This window comes from Phacochoerus africanus, chromosome 14 (genome assembly GCF_016906955.1).
Source record: "Phacochoerus africanus isolate WHEZ1 chromosome 14, ROS_Pafr_v1, whole genome shotgun sequence".
Classification (NCBI taxonomy): domain Eukaryota; kingdom Metazoa; phylum Chordata; class Mammalia; order Artiodactyla; family Suidae; genus Phacochoerus; species Phacochoerus africanus.
Window position 1 is genome coordinate 38,326,921 of NC_062557.1, and position 22,758 is coordinate 38,349,678.

Genomic DNA, 22,758 nt, shown 5'->3' on the forward strand with positions numbered 1-22,758 from the left:
AGTTGGTGGCCCGGCTGACACCACCTCAGCTCTGGCACTGACCCACCTGTCCCCCTGTGGGTCCCTAAACAGCAGCACCGCGCGGCCCACCACGACGTCTCAAGGGCCTTTAAAGGTACACTCCTCCCAGTGAGGAGTCGGCCAGGCTGGCTGTCATGAAGTCGTTCTCGTTACCAGATAAGCGATGCTGAAACCGGGATGCTTTCTTAATTGCAGACAGGGCTGCTAATGAGAACCCAGGCGTGTGCTCTTGATACCTGCTTATCCGCTCGCTCTGCTCCGGACTGGAAGGACTTTCCTCCTCTCTCCTTCCCTCTCCCCCACCCCCAGAAGAGAATTTCAACTTTAAGACAAACAACTTCATTTACAAGTGTGTCTCTAATTAGCTGCAGAATTAGGAAAGCTGAGTTTTCCCCCATAGATCGGCGAAACCCTCGAGGGAGACTGGCGGGATAGAGAGAAGCGCATTTCCAATTATTTTGTTGAATTGCTAATTTAGTTATTGTGCCTGGTGTAATTGTGATGGGTATTGGGTGTGCAATTCAATTTGTTTTAAATATTTGTGGGAAGGCTGATCAGTAATGGAGCTGACCTATTTTGTGGCCCAAATTGAGAAAAAAAGGCTAAAACACAACAGCTACAAAGATATAGTTTGTTTCCGTTTTTATTTTGATCTCTCTCATCCCTCTTAAGACCACTGATGCAACAAAAGGATTAAATTAAAAGATGACAGCACTTTGATCTTCTCTCTTTGAAAGCTTAACTGTCCTTGGTCGTTTAATACGCAGATCCTAGGGGAGAGTTCAGACGCATTGCTGGAGTGGAGTCTGCCTCCCACAGTTGCTGTGTGCCTAGACGTGGTTGGGCATTGGGCTTTGGTATAAGTTCTAAGGCGGGGGAGATGGTATCTGCGCCGTCCAGGGCCTGAGCCCGAGAGCCACGGGAGCCCCCGTGGGAAGGAAGGCACCTCCCCTCCAGGCAGTCCCCCTGGGAGGGTCTGCGACCGGAGCCCCACCCCTGGCCGGGCGGCGTTTGTGCTCAGCCCAGGGTAGGCCCTGCTGCTGGTTGGTTGAGCCTGTGCGCTAGTGACCAGGGTTAAGTGTGAAGTCCCCTGGCTGCTGGCGGCAATGCCAGGCAGAGCGCCTTGACGGCTGGCCAAGCTCAAATTTCCCGAGTGTCTCCCAGCACTCGGTATCTGGAGCAGCAGGAGTATTGGTGATGTCGTACCGTTCACTCACGCCTGCCGGGTGCTGAGTCAGTCCGTCCAGCCTGGGCCTGGAGCAGGGCTGTGCCTTGTAGGGACAAGCATCAGATAGGGCTCTGCTGGGACTTGAGTCACAGAAACAAAGTGCAGGACCCTGCCTGGTTGTTGTGAAATGTGCACGTGAGTAGCAGTATTGTGACGGCCACCGTCACTTGCAGGTGACTGGAGCCCCCGCACTCGCCATCCTGCCGGACCCTCCCCAGGTCCCAGCAAGGCCTTCTGACACAGGCAGGGCTAGGATGGGCTAGATCCGGGGGTGGCGGCCAGAGACGACTTGGAGGAAAGGTAGTCATGAAATGGTTCATAGATGCAAAATGATCCTGAAAAGATCGTTTTGTAACTTGATTACTTTAGGAAGGTGCTGAGGTCCATGTGTGTGCGTAGCTGTGGGACAGAAGCTGAAGCTGTGCTCCTTGGGGAGGGATCTGCAGGGCCCAGGGAAGCCAATTCAGACACAGGTGGTCTTGCTTCTCTCACCGGGCAGGAGGGAAGCTCGTGGACACAGCTGTGGGGCTCAGGGCGGGAGACCCGCAATGCCACCATCCCTGAGAGGCAGGAGGGTCTCCTCGGGGAGAGCGCTGGGCGTCCGAGGAGGAGTTTGTGGAGACAGGAACAGGGACAGGAGGGCTGGCTGCGGGGTGTTGATGGTAAGGTGAGCGCACCCTGACGCCTGGCTGGCGATAGTTTTCTGCGACTTTGATATTGAGGTGTAATTGACATGCCATTAAGTACGCTCACTGTAAATGCACAGTTTGGGGATGTGTAGTACATTTGTAGAGTCTTGCTACCGTCAGCACACTCCACGTTGAGAATGTCGACATCACCCCAACAAATAACTGTGCTGGTTTGCAGTGGCTCCTCCGTCCCATCCTCGCCTCCAGGCAATGACTGATCTGCTTCTGTAGTGATAGATGTGTCTTTTCTGAAGGTTTCATGTACACAATGTGTCGTCTTTGTGTCTGGCTTCTTTCACTGAGCTCAAGAGCGTGCCATTAGCTCCTTTTTTGCTGACTGGCACTCGTTATTTATATGGCTACACCACAGTTGGTTTCTCTCGTTGCCTGTTGGTGACTGGATTGTTTGCAGATTTTGGCTGTTATGTATAAAGCTGACATAATCCCAAGCCTTTGCGGAACATATTTTCATTTCTGTTGGCTGGATACCTAGGTGTGGAATTGCTGGGTCATATGGTAAATTTAGGTTTAACTTTTTGAGAAACTGCCAAACTGTTTTCCATGGTGGTGGTACCAGTTACATTCCCATCAGCAATGTGAGAGCTGCGGTTGCTCCACAGCCACACAAACAGTTGTTACCATCTGTGCTATGATTGTAGCCATTCTAGTAAGCAGTGGACTCTGATCATGTCTTTAATTTATATTTTCCTAATGACTAGTGATGGAGAACAGCTTTTCATGTGTTTATTGGCCATTCATAGATCTGCTTTCTTTGGTGAAATGTTTATTCAGATCTTTTGCTCATTTTTGAGTTGTTTGTCTTACTGCATTGTAAGAATTCTTTATATATTCTAAATAAAAAGCCTGTATAAAAAAGCGATTTGCAAACATTTTCTCCCAGTCCGTAGCAAGCCTTTTCATTTTCTTAATGCTGTCTTTTTGAATCACAAACACTCAAAAATTTGATATTCTCATTTATCAGTTTTTTTCTTTTATGGATTGTTTTTGGTATTCCTTTTGTTTATGGATCGTAAAGGAATCTTTGCCCAACCCAGCGTCACAAAGATTTTTCTCCTACGTTTTCTTCCAGAAGTTTTATAGCTTTAATTCTTACGTTTAGGTCTATAGTCCATTTTGAGTTGATTTTTGCATGTAATGTAAGGGTCTAAAAGTATAATTTTGTATATGCATATCCATTTGTCCTAGGTCAGTTATTGAAAAGACCATTTTCCCCCTTGTTGAACTGCCTTAACTCCTTTGTAAAAAAATCAATTAACCATAAATGTGAGGATTTATTTCCAGGCTCTTACTTCTGTTCCATTCTGTTATTTACCTGTTTTTACACTAGTGAATGTTTTGAAATTGGATAAAGTCTTCCATGTTTTTATCAATATTGTTTTGGCAATTCTGGACCCATTGTGTTTCCATATTAATTTTGGGAAAAGCCTCTGGAATTTTTATAGGGATTGCATTGAATCTGTAGGTCAATTTAAGGAGAATTGCCATCTGCCAATGTCTGTCTTCTATTCCATGAACATGGAATGTCTCCTCATTTATTTATATTTAGTTTCTCTTGGTCTTGGCAGTGTTTTATAATTTTCAGTGTACAAATCTTTCACTTCTTTTGTCAAATCTATTCCTAAGTATTTTATTGTTTTTGATGATACTGTCAATGAAATGTTCCCTTAATTTCATTTTTAGATTGTTCCTTGCGGATATATAGAAATGCAGTTGATATTTTTGGTGGTTGTTCAATGATCCTATACCCTGTGACTTTGCCAAATATATTGATTGGTTCTAGTTTTTAAAAATGAATTCCTCACACAGGATCATTTCATCTATGAATCAAGACAGTTTTAATCTTCTTTCCAATATATAAACCTATAATTTTTATTTATTTAGCCTATTGCACTGGTCAGAACCTCCCAATATAGTGCTGAGGAGAAGTGGCAAGAATTGATATTCTTGCCTTTTTCCTAATCTTAGGGGGAAAAGATTCAGTCTTTCACCATTAAGTATGATCTTAATTGAGGTTTTGCATAGATGTCCTTTATCAGGTTGAGGAAATTCCTTTCTCTTGAATAGTTTGTAGAGAATTTTTACGTGGAGTGGGTGTTGGATTTTACCAAATGCTTTTTCTGTATCTGTTGAGATGATCGTATAGATTTTGTCCTTTAGTCTATTAATACAGTGTACTACATTAGGCACTTGGAAGTTAAATGCGCTTTGCACTCCAGGGACAAATCCCACCTGGCTATGGTGTATAATTTTTAAAAATATGTTGCTGGGTTCAATTTTCTAATATTTGCTAAGGATTTTTGCGTCTGTGTTCGTGAGAGATACTGGTCTGTAGTTTTTCCTTTCTCGTGACGTCTTTGTTGGCTTTGGTATCAAGATAATACTGGCTTCTAGAATGAATTGGAAGAGGTTCTCACTTCTGTTTTCTGAAAAACTTTGTCAAGGATTTCTATTTCTTCTTTAAGTATTTGATAGCAAATTCACCAGTAAAGCCTTCCAGGACTGGACTTTTCTTTGTGAGAAGATTTTTATTTACTAGTTTAATTTTTTACATGTTTATATAGGTCTATTCAGATTTCCTGTTTCTTAAGTTAGTTTCATTAAATTTGTCGTTCTAGGAATTTGTTCATTTTATCTAATTGTCTAATTTGTTGACATAGAGTGGTTTTATAAAATTATTTATAATCCTTTCAATTTCATTAGGGTCCCTAGCAAAATATCCTCTTTCTTTTCTTTTCCTTTCTTCCTTCCTTTTTTCTTTCTTCCTTTTGCTTTTTAGGGCTATGCCTATGGCATATGGAAGTTTCCAGGCTAGGAGTCGAATTGGAGCTGCAGCTGCCACCCTGTGCCATAGCCACTCAGGATCTGAGCCACATCTGTGACCTACACTTCATCTCATGGCAGTGCTGGCTCCTTAACCCCCTTAGCAAGGCCAGGGATCAAACCTGTGTCCTCATAGATAGCAGTCAGGTTCATTAACACTGAGCCATGATGGGAACTCCTCCTCTTTCATTTCTGATTTTAGATATTTTGTTTTCTCTTGTCAATTTTAAAAAATCTTTTCAGTGGCCAACAAGCACATGGTTTTGCTAACATCCCTGATTATTAAGAGAAATGCAAATCAAAACTACCATGAGCTACCCCCTCACACCAGTTAGAATGGCCATCATCAATAAGTCCACAGATAACAAATGCTGAAGGGGGTGTGGAGAAAAGGGAACCCTCCTGCACTGCTGGTGGGAATGTAAGCTGGTACAACCACTATGGAAAACCGTATGTAGGTACCTTAGAAATCTATACATAGAACTACCTACCATATGACCCAGCAATCCCATTCTTGGGCATATATCTGGACAAAGCATCCCTTAAAAAAGACACATGCACCTGCATGTTCATTGCAGCACTATTCACAATAGCTAAGACATGGAAACAACCCAAATGTCCATCAACAGACGATCTGATTAGGAAGATATTGTATATATACACAATGGAATACTACTCAGCTATAAGAAATAACAAAATAATGCCATTTGCAACAACATGGATGGAACTAGAAACTCTCATATTGAGTGAAGTAAGTCGGAAAGAGAAAGACAACTACCATATGATATCACTTATATCTGGAATCTAATATAAGGCACAAATGAACCTTTCCACAGAAAAGAAAATCATGAACTTGCAGAATAGACCTGTGGTTGCCAAGGGGGAGAGGGAGGGAGTAGGGTGGATTGGGAGCTTGGGGTTGATGGATGCAAATTATTGCCTTTGGAATGGATTAGCAGTGAGATCCTGCTGTGTAGCACTGGGACCTATGTCTAGTCACTTATGATGGAGCATGATAATGGGAGAAAATAGAATGTGTACATGTATGTGTAACTGAGTCACCATGCTGTACAGTAGGAAAAAAAATTCTTTTGGGGAAATAACCATTAAAAAAAATCTTTTCATAGCACTAACTTTTGGTTTTTATTAATTTTTGTCTTTGTTTTCTATCTCATTAGTTACCACTCTGATCTTTATTTTTTCCTTAATTCTGCTTGCTTTGGGTTCAGTTTGTTGTCCTTTTTCCCAGTTTCTTAGGAGGGATCTTATTGATCCAGGGACCTGTTATTGTTGAATTATCTATTTATTCTTTCAATTACTTCTGTCAATTTTTGCTTTATGTATTTTTGGGCTCTGTTTTTGGGTATGGATACATTTATAATTATTGTAGCTCCTGACAACTTGATGCTTTTATCATTATAGTTGTTCCTCTTTGTCTCTAGTGATGTTTATCTTAATATATTTTTTCCAATGTGGATGTAGCCACTCCAGCTCTCCTGTGGTTACTGTTTATAGGATATGCTTATTTGTACTTTTGCTTTTTATGTTTTTAATGTGTAGTTGATTTACAGTGTTCTGCCAATGTGCTTTTACTCTTAACCTTATTTGTGTCTTTGAATCTAAAGTTTCTGGTAGACAGCATAGGTGAGTTTTTTGGTATCCAGACAGTCTCTGCCTTTTAATTAGAGTATTTAGTCCTTTCATATTTACTATATATAGTTATTCCTTTTGTCATGATTAAATAAAGGATTTTAGGTGTGCTGAGAAATTAGTCCAGAAATTATTTTAAGTAAATTTTGTATTCTCAAAAGTTAGAATTTAACCTTATTTGCCATTAATTCAGTTTGATTATATCTGGAACACTGGTTAAAGTCCAAAAAATGGTAGAATGGCATTTTTACCCTCAATTTGTTTTGTTTTTAAAAATCTTACCTTATTGAAGTATAGCTGATTTACAGTGCTGTGTTAATTTCTGCAAAGTGATATATATATATATATATATGTATATATATATTCTTTCTCATATTCTTTTCCATTATGATTTATCACAAGACATTGAATATATTTCTCTGTGCTATATGTTGAGACCTTGCTGTTTATCCACTCTATTATATAATAATTTGCATCTGCTAATCCCAACTCCCAATACATCCCTCCCCCACCCCCTAACCTTTGGCAACCACAAGTCTGTTCTCCATGTCTGTGAGTCTTTTATGTTTCACAGATAAGGTAATTTGTGTCATATTTTAGATTCCACATATAAGTGATATCATATGATATTTGTTCTTCTCTGACTTCACTTAGTATAATCTCTTAAGTCCATTCGTATTGCTATAGATGGCACTATTTCATTCTTTTTATGGCTGAGTAGTATTCCATTGTATGTATGTATATATACATCTTCTTAATGCATTCATCTGTTGATGGACATTTAGGTTGTTTCCATGTCTTGGCTATTGTGAACAGTGCTGCTTTGAATATAGGGGTGCATGTATCTTTTTGAATTATATTCTGTCTGGGTAGATGCCCAGGAATGGGCTTGCTGGATCATATAGCAACTCTATTTCTAGTTTTTTGAGGAAGCTCCATAGTGTTTTCCATAGTGGCTATGCCAATTTATATTCCCACCAACAATGTAGGAGGGTTCCCTTTTCTTCATACTGTCTCCAGCATTTGTCTTTTGTATGTATTTATGATTTTTTTTAATTTAAGGTAAAAATGCATAAAATGTACCATCTTGACCATTTTAAAGTGTACAGTTACCTATACTCTCATCATTGTGCAACAGATCTCCAGAACCTTACTTATCCTGCAAAGTGAAACACTGAAACACTATACCCATCAAGCAATAACTCTCCATTTTCTCCTCTTCAGCCCATTAACCACCACTGTACATTCCTTTTTTATGAATTTCGGATACTTTACATACCTCATATAAAAGGAATTACACAATATTTGTCTTTTCATGATCGGTTTATTTCACATCCTCTGCATTCAATTCTTTTGGATATATACCTAGAATCAGGATTGTTGGATCATATGGTAATTCTATTTTTAATTTTTTTTGAGGAACTGCCATACTGTTTTCCATAGTGGTTGCACCATTTTGTAATCTTACCAGCAGTGCAAAGGGTTCTAATTTCTTCACATCCTTGCCAACACTAGTTTCCATTTTTTTGATAGAAGCCATCTTAATGGGTGGAGGTGATACCGCATTGTGACTGATTTGCATTTCTCTAATGAGTGGTGACATTGAGCATCTTTTCATATCCTTGATGGCCACTTGCATATAATCTTCAGAGAAATGTCTTTTGAAGTTGTAGGTCCATTTAAAAATCATGTTGTTTGAGTTTTTCTGATGAATTGTAGTTCTTTATATATTCTGCATATTAACTTCCAATTAGATATGTGATTTGCACTTACTGTATATTTTTGTTATTTTCTTAGCAGCTGTCCAAGGGATCACATTACAATCTATTTGAGATAAAAACTAATGTCTCATAAAATATAGAAATTTGTTTCTAATGTAGCTTGATTTTTCTTCTCCCTTGTGTGATGATTGTATTTATATGTGCTATAACCCCAAAATACATCAATATAATTTTATGTGATTTTATATCTTTTAAGAGAGAAAACAGTCTTTTATATTTACTCACATATTTACCTTTTCAAGTGCTTCTTCATATCTTTGTATAGATTCAGGTTACCATCTGGAACCCCCTGAATGACTGCCTTTAATTCTTGTAAAGCAAGTTTTCTAGCAATTCCTTGCTCTTGGGAGTGGGGAGTAGGGTGCCTTTATTTCGTCTTTGTTTTGCTGGGTATAGGTTTCCTGGTTGTTAGTTATTTTTTAAATAACTACCTTGTAACACTTTGAATTTATCAGCCCACTGCCTTCAGGCTTCCATTGCTGTTATCTGTCATTTGTTGTTTTGTTCCTCTATGCATGATGAACTGTTTTCCTCCAGCTTCTTTTAAGTTTTTCTTTGTCTTTCAACAGGTTGGCTGTAGTGTCTAGGTATAGATCTTTTTGTGTTTATCCTCCTTGGGATTTATTGAGCTTCCTAGATCTGCAGATTGGTTTTCATCATCTTGGAAGTTTTCAGCTATTATTTCTTCAAATATTTCTTCTGCCCTTTACTCTCCTTCTGGCATTCCCAGTACACTCAGTTGTTATACTGATATTGTATGGATCTCTGAGGCTCTGTTCATTTTTCATTCTTTCTCTCTATTCTTCACATTGGATCATTCTTTCTTCTGCCTTCCTGAATCTACTATTGAGTCCCTCTAGTTCAAGTCCATTATTGTACATTATAATTCCAGAATTTTTTATTGTGATAAAATATATATACCATAAACATTACCATTTCAGCAGTTTTTAAATGCATAGTTCAGCAGCATTAAGTATTAAGTACATTGACTTTGTTATGCAGCCGTCACCACTGTCCCTTTCCATCATCCCAAACTGAAATCCTGCACCCATTAAATAGTAACTCCCCATTTCCTCCTCCCTATGGTCTCTAGTAACCACTGTTCTACTTGCTATCTCCGTGTCTTTCATAATTCTAGAGACCGCATATAAATGGAATCATACAATACTTCCCATTTTGTATCTGACAGAATGTGTCATTTGCATAATGTCTTCAAGGTTGAAGATCTCTTGTGGGATGCAGACATCTTGTTATAACCTCACATGGCTATGCAAGTACTTGTTAGTATAGGCAGGAATGCTGTTAGCATCTTCCTAATTCAGGGCCTGGGTGTCCTTGTTTCCATCTCTCCTCACCCCTGACCCCTGCTCACTCCAAAAGGCCAGTCAGAATCAGAATGTCTGGGATCAGGCCCATCATTCAACCCTCTTGGAGCTACCATCTGTCTCATCTCCTTGCAGTTCCTAACAGGCTGAGCCCACTGGGTGGTTCCAAGTCCTCTCAGAGCTGAGGCTCTGTAATTGTTCCAGCCCTGTACCCACCTCAGAGGAGCCCATGTTTTGGAAGATTTCTCTTACTGAAATAATGCATTTATGAAGTCCTGTTCCCATTATTTACTATTATTAACTGCCCATTGGAGCTTTTGGCCAGCATGAGATCGCCAGTACCGCTTCCTGGGTGGGTAAACCTCTTAGTTCTCAGAAAAACAGTGGCATGGTGAGCCTTTGTCCCCCGCCTGAGGGGTGTGTAGGATTTCTGGAGTATTGAAAACTAGCTGACAGTTGCCCATTACTATCGCTGTGCCTCCTGGGTGGTCTGGGCTTACTCTCCTGGGTGTCCCCTCAAGGACATAGACACATGGAGCTGAGCTTGGAGCCAGATTTCTTGTTATCCAAGGCTGTTTTCATTCAGTTAGACTGATTTATAAACCTCCGTACCCAGTCTTTCCATGCCTTCAAACCATCAAAGGTGTCCTATTATCTCCAGGAACATAACCTTGTTTCTTGGCCAAGCACCTCAAGGTCATTGTAATCTGGTACCTGTTTGCTGTTTTTCAGATTTCACTGTCCATCCTTCCCCAGAGGACTGCTGTCTCCTAGCCAGCATTCCTAGTGTCTCTTGACTACCTTTACAAATGGTGGTGGCTGCCTTACTTTCCTCTCTGCCCACAGGCCCTTAATTGTCTCCATGCCTCACACAGCCCTTGGAACTTGCTGCCTCTCCATGTGGGTCAGGACAGGCCTGGGTTTTACCTTCTTGTGCCCACACTGAGGAGCCAGCACTTGGAGAAGGCTTACCTCCAGCTCAGCAGTTCTCCACGCCTCTCCCCACAGCTTGGTGCTGAGTCTCGCTCATGGGAAAGAGCCTGGGAAGGGCCTCCCTCTGATGGCCCTGAACACTGGCAGTCATCCCTGTGTTCTTGTTTTTCAGTTGGGGAAAGAGAGGCAGGCCCAGATAGATCACAGAACCCTTGCTGTTCAATCTTTTCCTTACTACTCCAAATACCGATAAACATTAAAATTTTCTTTTATTAAGAAAGACTGATGAAGGAAATCCCCCCTCATCAAATGGTGCGTCCTTCCCACCTTTCTTTGTCAATGTTATTCCTGCTTTAGCCACGTGGATTCGTAGACATTGAGGCAGAGGGTTGAAGGCACACAAGCGTGCATTTCCTGCCCCTGGTGTCTTTTTGTGCCCAAAGTTAGTGGTCCAAAGCCACGGAGTAGCTAAATTATTCAGAGAAACTAAAACCTCTCTGTGAAAGGGGCCTGAGCTGATCTCGGAAAACAGTTTGCTATTTATTTGACCCAAATCGTGCAAAGCAAGAGGTTTAAATCCTTGTGTTTACTTCAAGACCCATGGAACTGCCCAGGCCCCCAAAGGACTCTGGACCCGAAAACGGTCCAGGCTCGGGCAGAAGCACCATGTGCCCCCCGTCCTCACAGTGGTTCTACTTTGGGCCAGGGCAGGGCTCGCCCTCCAGAGCTCCCCTGATCACAGTGGGTGTGGGCTGAAGTGACACACAGTGACTCTTCTACAAATGTGGAGGTTTATTTCAACAAAACGTGAAAAGAATACATTGGACTGAAGGTCTTTGCTCCTCAGGCTGTGTGTCCATCGAATTCTCTATGAGACCAGTGAAGGCTGCTTTGTGACTGAGGGGAACAGACCACACAGCGATCCCAGCTCAGCGAGTCTTGGTCGTCTGGCATTCACCCTCCTCCTGCCTCAGGACCTGGCGTGTGTGATGGGCTGTGGGGCAGCAGAGCGCTTCGGTTTTCTGTGGCTCCTTCCGGCTTGTCCACAGGTAAGAGCCCTGTCCAGGTAAGACCTGAAGTGAGGTGCTCTGGGGGCAGGGGAGTGAGCACTACTGAGTCTAGAGAGGAAATGTGTTCATTTCATGTGTCATAATCTTGGGGGTGGGCGGGGGACAAGTGTAGCCCACCCAGCCTCTGACGATCCGGGGCAAGCACAGGACTTGGTACTATCTGGAGGTGTGTGGGATTTTATTTATTGTAGAAACGTGTAGAGGACTAACCCGGTCAAAGACGAATCCAATTCTTAGCAGATAAGCAAATGCCAGCAACACCGGACGTTCCTCCTGGACTGAGGTTTGTTCTTCACCTTTTCCTTCCCCCCTTGGGTGGTGCCGTCCCCACACCGGGGCAGCCTGGCTGAGGCTCCTGGCCCCTGGGGGCAGGTGGCGGCGAGTCCGGCCACACCTGGCCCATTTGCGCAAACAGGTCCCAAAGAAGCGGGCGGAGTGCTGTCTCGTGCGGGAGCTGCAGGGTTAAGCTGCACACCTGTATATCCTGTGCCAAAATATTGGCAGTGCTCTGCTCAGACGGCTGTGAGCTCCCCCTTGGTCACCATGACAAATGCAGTTAGCTGCACCATAGGGACCGGATGCTACTCCAGCCCCATCACCTGCCACTCCTGCTCCAGGAACACCAGCGGGACACTCAGTAAGCTCTTTCCTTGAGTAAACTGGTTGTTGAAAATCAACTCCCCATCACCCTCGAGGAGGCCCTGCCGCTGGCCGGGGAAGGACCCGGGAGCTTTGAAGACAGCAGCACCATGATGGGGTTGTCTCTTGGGGGTCTGTGTTCCCTGGAAGCTGCTCCAGAGCGAGGAAGGCCAGTTCCTGACGCCAAGAGCGCAGGTGTCACCAGGGCTCCTTCCCACGGCTGTGGGGAGACTGCCTGTGCCTGCTGTCTGTGTACATTCAAGGAACAGACAAGCCCCAAAGCAGGCAGGAGAACAGCTGTGAGGCCGGGAGGCGGAGGTGACAGCCCTGTAGGCGCTGTTAAGCGCCTGTAACTGCCAGAGCTCCGGGCTCCATAGTGACAACCTGGCTCATCCTAGAGAGACTGCCTGCCCCTCCCCTGTGGGATGAGGAACCACGGGCAGGGTGGTTCCCCAGCTCCCCCTCTGCCCCCCAGGCCTCAGCTAGCCGAGCAGTGGTGGCAAGTCAGCCATCTCTCTGTTTGTTCCGAGTGAAGTGAACCCAAGGCCGAGACCCCCAATCAACAACAGTGAAATGGTCTCTTTCTTGGAAGCTTTCTCCATGTCTGGGAACTCAGTTTTACCCCCATCTCTGAGTTCCAGGGAGCTTGCAGATTTCACGCTCCAGTTTTTGTTGATAAACAGTACGTTGGGGTGGTGAAACTGGGTACCTAGGTGGGTACTGGGCCGAGTGGGGGGCAAAGAACCAACAGACTCGAGGCTTCCTCCTCTCCCCACACCTGGTCCCCAGCCCTCCTCTGCTGCCGATGGCCGCAGGCTCACGGGGCCAGGGCTGAGCGTGGGCGGTGACAACCTCCCACGTCCCGGGGCTGGACCAAGGGGCCGGCAGGACGGAAGGGCAGCCCTGCCTCTGTGTAGTAAGACCTCACGGTACACGTGTGTACCCTTCATTGCCTTCTTAGGTCCCAGGCGAGGAGAGGGGACGCAGTCACAGCCAGGGTAATAAATACTGAACGGGGCGGTGGGTGTGACCGGCGGGCTGGAGCGGGGGCTCTGTGACCCTACATCCCAGTATGTCGTGCGTAACCTGAAAACATTCGAGGGGAAGCAAAATGCCACTTGGATTCCAATGCTGGGCCTCCGATGCTGTCTCATTACAGTGGCTTCAGTTGTAAAAGGCAGCTCGAGCCCTTTGTGCCTGAGGCAGGGCAGGTGTGGGCAGGAGGCTCTTCCTACGTGGAAGGCGAGTCCATCGTGGAGAGGATCCGGACGACTTCTGCTCGCTGAGTGGGTGAGATGTGCTGGGTCATGTGCACGATGGAATCCATGGCGACCTCCGGATTGGCCTGTACCAAGCTGAGGGGAAGATGGGGATGGTGAAGGCGGCCGTGCCTCCCTCAGGCCAGTTTCAGACCTGCCCGAGAAGCCTGCTCCCAGACGCCACGCGGCCACTGCAGTCACCTGACTTCTTTCCTACACGAAAAATGTCCCCAGCAGCAAGGTGGGCACAAGATGAACCCGAAACATTCTGCTATGTTAGAAAGGGAAGAAGTCACCTCAAAACCCCATACCGACGGGGGCGTGTCCCCAAGATGGTGGAACCAGCATGAAGGTGCTCCCACTGGCTGAATCTGGGACATCTGGGGTGTCAAAAATGATGAATTTCAAATTACTGGAGTTCCCACTGTGGTTCAGCAGTAATGAACCTGCCTAGCATCTGTGAGGACATGGGTTCGATCCCTGGCCTCGCTCAGTGAGTTAAGGATCTGGCATTGCCATGAGCTGTGGTGTAAGTCACAGATGTGGCTCAGATCCCACATGGCTGTGGCTGTGGTGTAGGCCGGCAGCTGTAGTTCTGATTTGACCCCTAGCCTGGGAACCTCCACATGCCATGGATGCGGCCCTAAAGAGACCCCCCCCCCCAAAAAAAAAGAATCAGTGAAAAAACATTCATTGGGCTACAGCGGTGAGGACTGTAGGAAAAGGAGGAGAGGGGACTCAGCCTGCAGTAGAACTGGGGTGGTGACGGCAGACTGCGCAGGGCGTGCCAGAGGTGTAACGTGACCATTCTGCCACCTCACTGTAACAACTGGCCTGGGTGAGAACCGCCCCTGGTGCCGACTCTGGGCGGAAATATTGTCGAGCAGGAACCTGCACGGCCTCGCGTGTCTCTCCACAGATTGCTTATTAGGTTCACGGGGACAAGCAGGAATTACACAGTGGAGAAGTCCAGGCACAGCTTGATCAGGTGACGGAAACTAACATGACAGATGACGTCGTGCGTTTCCAGATGTGGTTCCCTCTGAAGGCCACACCATCACAGATGTCATGTTCTGGCTGCAAAAGCAGAGCCTGAATCTAATCACGAGGAAACATCAAACTCAAAACGAACAATGATCTATAAATAGTGATGTAGATAAATGGTTCTATCAATGTCCACTTTATAAAAATTAATCATTTCACTGTGGTTAGGTAAGAGAGTAGTATCCCTCTGAGCAGAGGCACACTGAAGTATGTGGGGGTAAAGGGCCATGATGGGCCATGATGGGCCATGATGTGTGTCACTTACCCTTAAATGGTTCAGAAAAAAATTACATGAAAGAGCAAGTACATTCACAAATGATATAGCACGTAGGGTAAAGTGTAAATACCAGCACATCTGGGTACAGCGCTGGTCTTTGTACTGCTTTTAGTTTTGCAGTTTTTCTGTAAGTGAAATGTTTTCAGATAAAAAGTTTTTTAAAACATCCCCAGTAATCTGCTCTGCCCAGCCTATGGAGGAGGCGGGGATGTGAGAACACAGCTTGCTCGTGGCCCGGGAGGGAGGAGGTAGTTTCCCAGGAAACTAGGGTGCAGTCAGCTTTGTTCACAGAATCGTTCAGTCCCAGTATCTGCATTCGGAGCTAATAGTTGGGCACAATGAACGAAGCCATCATCCAGCAGCCATTCCGAAGTGCCCCTGGGGCCCAGCAGCTGAGAGAGAACTGTGCTTCAGGGCTCTGTTCTTATCTGTGGGTCAACCCCAGCGTCTCAGACAGATAGGGACACCACCTCACCCTTTGTTCCTAAATCTTGCATTCCGGGGAAGTGAGCCCCATTTGCACAAGCAGCCCCCTCAGCGGCTCTCACCTGCGGATCTGCTTGAGGACGTAGTCTCTGCTGATGTATTTGATGTTTTCCTCTATGACTGAGCGAACGCCATCTTCCTCCGTCAGCTGTTTCTCCAGCCACTCCACCAGGTCCTTGTTATTGTCCCAAACGTAGGCCTGCAAGCAGAGATCGCCTGGTCAGACACCAGGGGCCAGGCCAGTCTGGACCCTCTGATGACTCGGCATCTGGAAAGGTCACCGCAAATGCTTGTTCAGGGAACAGAGTCATCCGTGTTCCCCATCACTTGGGCTTTGGAGGAGGAGGAAGAAATAGGTCTCAAGACAGGAGCTGTCCTCATCCTCCCAGTCCCGCTCCTGGGACAAGATGCACATTCGAAGCATCTGCCTGGGTCCCCAGAGGCTCCGTGCTCACCCGAGGCGTCTGTCACCTGTTCCACAGAGGCTGCAGGAATTGCGTCCCCTGACCGCATGTTGAGTAAAGTGCTGGTTGAGAGGGAAATGCTGTTTACTTGGTGTTTTAAAAATGAAACGTGCTTTTTGAGGAACTGAGACATGATTCCTAAATGTAAGTCTCAGGTGCAGCGGGGAGCAGGGGAGCAGCCTGGCTGGGGGGTCTCCCGCCCCAGAGCCCGGCAAGGCCCAAGGACAGGGAGGCCCTGGCGCCCAGGAGAGCCACCAGGGCAGAGACCTAAACCCCGGTTCCCTTCTTGTGAGAGTTTTGCAAAGGGTCAAGACGCCCATCACCCAGAAAGTCTCAACAAACCTCCTCTGGCCTCCTTTTTTCAAGATCATTTAGCTGAGCGTTTCCCAGGTAGTTGACTACATAATAATTCAGGAGTGTGTTAGAAACCTAATAGCCTTCTCCTGGCTCTCTTCTCCTCTCATTTTCTTTACAAATCATTTAGGAATCGTTTTGTTAATGGTTTCCGGAAAACCAAGTACCGCCATTAGGGCTCATTCATATTTATGTCATTTTGTTTGGGTAATTAAACACAAAGCTCGGCATTTAAAGGTGCGCTATCCTCCTCTGTTATCACTAACCGAGTCAAAGTCAGAATGACAATGAGTTTGGCGCTGTAATTTAATAGGTGGGTGCGTTAGGGAGCTCCCGGGCTTGGAAGCCCGGATGCCAGCAGCCAGGGCCGCGGCTGGGACTCGGGGCCTGCAAAGTGGAGGAAACCTACTTGTGCCCTGCAGGAGGCATCACACGGGAAACTGGGCGCTGTTTGAGGCCTTTAAAAGTGAAGGTTTCTTTTCCGACTCTCCCTTCCCACCTCTCTGACTTGGCTGGTGAGTTCACTGTGGCTGGTCATTTCATGTCATGTAACTGACTCCTACATTTCCAACAATTCTGAAGGAGCCCTTCACAGCCGAAGCATCGAGGAGCCCCAGGATTAAGGACCAGCAGCGCACCTTTTCTGCTGCTTTTGTCTGGTTCTTTTTTTGGCCCCAAGTTTGCGCATCTCTGTAATCACTGATAAAAGATCAGCTCCCTGGTCGGGGTGGGGTGGCCAGGACAGTGCGGACTGAGGCGAGCCTTCCCACCGCTCGGAGTTCTTGAGGCCGAACTGCAGGGGAGCGTTTTGTTCCAAGAAAAAGGAGGTACCACATCAATCTCTATGGACAGGATGGTGGTGGTGATGTTTTCCCCACAGTGTGGCATCTTAACTCTTGTGTGCCAGCTCCTGCACCCCAACTCGGATGGATGCCCCTGGCCTCTCGACCACTGTGCTGAGCCCCGACCTGCTGGTCACCGGGGCTTCTGCACATGCCCTCGCCTGGGAGGACAGGGGGGAGGGGAAAATAAAACAATGCATGCTTCTTGGGTTTTAGAATGGAAAAAAAAACAACAACTAGATTTACCCAAGAATCCCAAAGCCTTTAGTTTAGGAGAATATTTAATACTCTTATTAATCATTTTTAATCCGTTTGCTTTTAATTAAGAAACAGCATGATGCTTTCCTATCAGCATATGCCAGGGAGCAGATTAATTGTGGCTTAAGATAACTCTCCTTGATTGGTGTAATGTATTAGCTAACGAGATGCCTGCTTCTAACGGTGCTCAGACTCGACACTGGAAAGCCAGCCGCCCTCCAGAGAAAACTCTCCTGCCTACCCTTCCTACAGCCACAGAATATGCTAGGTGTTTAAATTAAATATTTTTTAAAAGTTCCCAGACAGAATTAAATCAACACACTCCAAGTTTTTGAAAAGACAGGCCCCTCACATGAAAGATCTGTTCACTCAAAATACGACTGGGTGACATCCACCAAGTCAGACCCCGATCAAGCTTCCATCACAGCACGGAGTACACGAAGGCAAAGGGCTGGCAATCCTAGCCATAGTGTTTTTAGCAGGAATGAACGGGCACCCACAGTGCCACGGGCTTTGGTAACAGACCAGGAGGGTTTCCTCTTACTGGCTCGAGTGCGCTTCCTCCGCCCAGGGTTAGAGAGTCCAAAGCCCCTTGTCTGCCCTCGTGGAACAGTTTTTTTTTTTTTTTGGCTTATCTAGGGCTGCACCCGAGGCATATGGAGGTTCCCAGGCTAGGGGTCGAATTGGAGCTGTAGCCACCGGCCTACAGCACAGCCACAGCAACGCCGGATCCTTAACCCACTGAGCAAGGCCAGGGATCAAACCCGCAACCTCATGGTTCCTAGTCGGGTTCGTTAACCACTGAGCCACGACAGGAACTCCCATGGAACAGTTCTAAGACATCCTTCCAGCCATCCAGAAGGACGGGCCAACCCCATGCTGTTATCATCTCCCTCCTTAAAATTCTGGGAGTGTGGCTGATTATTCCCACTGTGGATTTTAATCACGTGTGAAATGCTGGGCTGCTAACCTCACGACAGGCCTGGGCCCATGACACCCGCCTGTACTCATCCCAGTCAGGACACTTTAATACCAATAAAATATCAGTAATTAAACGTCACAACAAGGGCCTTATATGTTCAGCAGACACTTTATCCCTCTCTGCATCAGTGGATAAGTATCTCTGGACCACTCAGCTCACTAACTGTATGTAGTAATTAGTCTATCTTACAAAATCTAAATGACCTTTTTGGAAAGTTCCATTTCTAACACAGGGAATTGCTGTAAGCCCTCCTTACTCAATGGTCCAGCAGGGCCTGGAGTGACTCTACATCTGAGAATCAGGAGAGGAAACGGCCCTGAAACAGACATGCCCGTTGTCCTTACAGCCTGATTTAAATCATTATTTTTCAAGGGAGCTGTGGTGATGCTTCTCTTCTGCCTGCAGTGAAACTACAAACCATAAACCCTACTCTTTCCTACAGCAGGGCTGTCCCTGTGGATTCAGAGAATCCTATAACTCATGGCACCAGACTCCTCTAAGGGAAACAAGAGAATTACACGACATCACAATGTCTTCAAACTTTCTCTCCTAGAATCTTTTTCAGGATTAAGATTTTTAAAATATTCTCTATGAGAAAAAGAACACACAGGACAGCTAATAGATGCCTGTCACTAAGAGCTTCCCTACCAGTAAGTACGGTGCACAACAGCGGGTCACTTCCTGGGGCAAAGCCAGGGTCTAGACTGAGGCAGCCTGCCCTTGGGGGCACAGCACATCATCCCTGGCCCTGTTGGAAGAACCCGGGAAAGGCGATGATTCTGGTTTTCAGCCATTTCCCCACCCTTACCCCCAAGCATGGAGTGGCCTGCGCCAGCCCCTCGCAGGCAGCCGGTGGCCTCTGGGCACTGCAATGCTTCTTTCTTCAAGGGCGCTGGGGATTTTATCACCCACCCCACACTGAATTGGGTGCTGCTGGGCCCGCAGAATCTACAAGGAGGTCTCAAAGCCTCATGGTGGGGTCACCCACCCTTCGCCTCTCTCCTCCACCCTCCCCCAGGGCTGGGGGCTCAAGGGATGCTCTCCTGTAGACTGGGACGGGGTCAGAGCCCCGGGCCTCCCCTCCTGCGCTGAGGGCCAGGGTGCCTCCACCAGGAGTGGGCACAGATGATCTCTCCATTGAAGAGAGAAAGCGACGACCTGTTTCTCCAGACACGCCGTCCCCAGGGAGCTGGACACTAAGGGACAACTGAAGGCCCGTGCGCTGGCCTCCTGCTCCGAGGGAAGCGGCGGCTCCTCCCCGGCCTCGCGCCCACGGAGGCTGTGCATGTCCATTAGTGACTAATGTGGGGGGAAGGCGGCGCGGGCCTGTCCTGGCCTCACGCGCCGCACACTCCATTTACCTAGCCGGCCGCTCTTAACTAGAGAACAACCTCTGATTTTACACTTGCGTGACTTTCAATGCCAACTTCCCCTGCGAGCTGCCAGTAGCCACGGACAAAATTGTCTCACTCAATTATGATGCCACAGACTGACCTTAACCTGAACCAAGTGTTGCATAAGGCGGCGCTCCCCGCCACCTCTGTGAAATACTTATCCAAAGAAGCTTTTCAGTCGTAAAGAAATGGGCAGACTTAACCTCGAGGTGACTCTTGGAAGTACCCGACTCACTGACTTTAAAACTGATGGCAGATCTTGGAGTTCCCTCCCCAAAAGGGTCGGCAGACACTTCAGGCAACACTTGTCAGGAGGCTGGAGAGCCCGCTGTCCAGTCTCCAAGCCAGCTGTCACCGTTTCTGCTCACATAGTTTCAGGCAAAGAGACAAGTCTATTTCCAGCACATACTATGAGTAGCCTGATAAAATGTATATATGATGTATGATTTAATACAGATACTTACTAATAAAGGTTGATTTCTTTCTCTTTCTCAGTAAAAAATAAATACAAATAAAAGTCCCAACTTTTTCTTCCCATCCTCCCAGGACTGTGCAGCCCACAATTCCAGGAGCACATGCTGGTACCTGGCTGCCCCGGCCCCGGGGCACGAGTCCAAGGACCCAAGACAGTGGGCACTGATCTCAGGACTGGGCCTCCTGTGACAGCGCCCCCTGGAGACGCCGGATGCCTGGTTCCCTGCAGGCTGGACGTCTCCTTCCAGCTCAGATACAGTCAGGAGACCTGTAGCTGGAGGCAGGGCACCTGCTGCCTGAATTACCACCCCTCCTGTTAGGCCTCAGCTCCCTGCACACAGCCCCCAGCGGTCTCTCCACCACACACATCACACAGTGGCACTCTGCCGCTTAAAAGCTCCCCACTGACCTCAGTCCCAACCCCTCCACACAGCCCCCACCGTCCCCATCCCCGAGGCATCCTGAAATTCCTGCAGCTCCTCGGATGCACGCTGCCCCTGTTGACCGGTTTGGGACATGCCATTCCTTCTGCCTGGAATGTTCCTCCCATCCCGCAATCCAACCCTGACCTCTGCTCCATTTCCCATTTTGTTTTCAGGTCAGCTGAGACCTTACTTCTTCTAGAAGTCTTCCCAGACTGCTCCCCCTTCCCACAGAGTGGGTCTGGGGTCCCTCTTCCCTGGGATGCCCTGGGTTCACTGTTTGATGCCGGCCACTGCTGTATGTGACCTCTTGCTGAATCTGTCTCCCTGCCTTGATGTGAGCCCTGTGAGGGCAGGAGCAGTGTCCGCCTCGCCCACTGCCACGTCCCTGGGCCTGTGCAGCATCTGGTGTATACTAAGTGTTCAGAAAGGTTTGCCGGCTGGCCAATCGAGCTACAAAGAATGTACCACCTCCTCTAACAAGCCGTGTTACTGTCAGGGAGGAAACAGCTCCTGAGGCCAGAGAGTCTTAGCCCACAGGCCTGCCGCCAAGCTAGAAGTGGGGGGGGGGGAGGAGCAGAGCACGGAGCCTCCTCTGGGGGCGCCCACCTACCTTCACTGTTCCTTCCACCTCCACAAACCAGCGCCTTAACATGGCCTGGATCTGGCCGTCGGTCAGCTCGGGGTTGGCATTGTGGATTTTCTTCTTGACCAGGTCCTCCAGCAAGAGACGCCTCAGCCGCCAGTAGAAAAAGGTACGGGATGTTTTCCAATCCAGGATGTCCTACACGCAGACAAGAATAAGTGTAGTTGCCCCAGTTCAGTGTCCAGTCCAGAGGGAACTGTCTGGGCACAAAACCTACTCTCCAGCCCCTCCGAGATGCAAGAGGTCACGAGCTCCCAGCACCCACAGATGTCTCCCCAGTTCAAAGCCACAGCCCCAACTGTGCCAACCATAGCACTGACAGAGACAGGCTGGCTGATGCTTGACAGGTATGGCCTTCATGACCTGAGGAGGTGGCCACAAATTCCCACATAACCAGAGAGTGAGGGATTTTTTCTTTTTTCTTTTTTCTTTTTTTTTTTTTTGAGCAGGGCCTTGACCCTGGGGTAACCCACAGCCTGAGGACCTCCGGGCAGCTGTCCCCAGCAGAGCACATGGAACTCAGCTTCCCGTCAATAAAATGGGGCCTGCCTCCTGAGGGGTCCCAGTAAGCCATGTCATAAATTGTTTCAGGATGATAATGGTTGTAAAAAAGGGAAAAGTCTCTCCAAAAGAACTGAACATGGTTTGATCCACACACACGGTTTTAATGCAGCCCTGACAGCTCCCTGCATGTGAGCCCGCATGCAAGAGGCAGACACAGGCTGGTGGCGCGTCTCTGACAAGTCAGGAGAAGCAGCTGCCACTGTACTTACGTTAATAACCCCCTTCTCCTGCATCCGGCCCGGTGTGTCGTGCAAGTCAGCAAACTGCACGGCTACCTGATGGTAAATGGGGAGGAGGAACTCCTCCCGCTCCTTCAGCTTGCTCTCCAGCTCCTTCCGCTCAGCCGTGCTGAGCTCTGGGGTGCCTGCATCAAAATAAGTCAGAGCAGCACAGTCACGGGAGGCCCTGTGGCCTGGTTGTCCACGGCTTCCCCTCCTCTCCGCTGAGTAACTAGACTCTGCTGGATGCCAGACCTGTCCTTGCCACAGAGCCCACCTGTCCTCCCTTCCCTGGGGAGCTGATAGCTACGAGAGCAGCTGAGGGGCTCCTTTCCCCAGGTGCTCCCTGAGCAGGTACAAGCCATCGCCTGGAGGCCTTGCCTCTAGCATCTCACTGACTGACGACAGGCCCCTCGTCCCCACAAAGGACATCGTAACTTGCCCTGCTGACCAGCCCAGAGTGGCTGGACTCCTCTGAGCAGGGGACAGGGTACGGGAGCATCCCTGTGCCTCTGGACACAAGCCAGCAGCTCCTCTTTCCCCACATCCACAGTGGTCATCTGCTCAGCTTGGTTAGGACCTGAAGATGCCTCAGGCTGAGAGCTGCTTTACTTCACGCCTTTGATCTCTGGTTTGGAGACTTTAAACATGAAGTTAGTAGAATCCAATCTAATTAGAGCCAGAAGCTCGTGTCTGATACCGGTTCAGTGGATAGCCAGCCTCCTAGCCTCCTGCCTGTGCTGCTACTGCCAGAGCCAAACTCTGACCTCAGTGGCAAAGACATTCTTGTTCTTGGGCTAAAAGAGGGAGGAGGGAAAAAGAGAAAGGCAGTTGGCACTGCCCATCTGGATCACCAGGCTTACACGCACAGGGTCCCTTCAGTCAATAGAAAGGAGA

General features: G+C 47.4%; 1 protein-coding gene across 4 annotated transcripts in view; it reads right to left on the bottom strand.

Annotated features, from left to right (window-relative positions):
* Window positions 1-11,240: 11,240 nt before the first annotated feature.
* Window positions 11,241-22,758, bottom strand: part of ACACA (acetyl-CoA carboxylase alpha) — a 239,419-nt gene continuing 227,901 nt past the window's right edge. For 3 of the 4 annotated variants that reach the window (XM_047758432.1, XM_047758433.1, XM_047758431.1), the window contains 4 exons: window positions 21,853-22,007; window positions 21,047-21,217; window positions 15,306-15,442; window positions 11,241-13,532 (listed from right to left, as the gene is read on the bottom strand). In XM_047758432.1, coding sequence (XP_047614388.1) covers window positions 13,409-13,532; window positions 15,306-15,442; window positions 21,047-21,217; window positions 21,853-22,007 — 587 coding nt within the window. In that variant the 3' untranslated portion in view covers window positions 11,241-13,408. Of the gene's footprint in view, window positions 13,533-14,344; window positions 14,514-15,305; window positions 15,443-21,046; window positions 21,218-21,852; window positions 22,008-22,758 lie in introns of those variants that run through there. The other variant, XM_047758434.1, reaches the window with a different exon arrangement.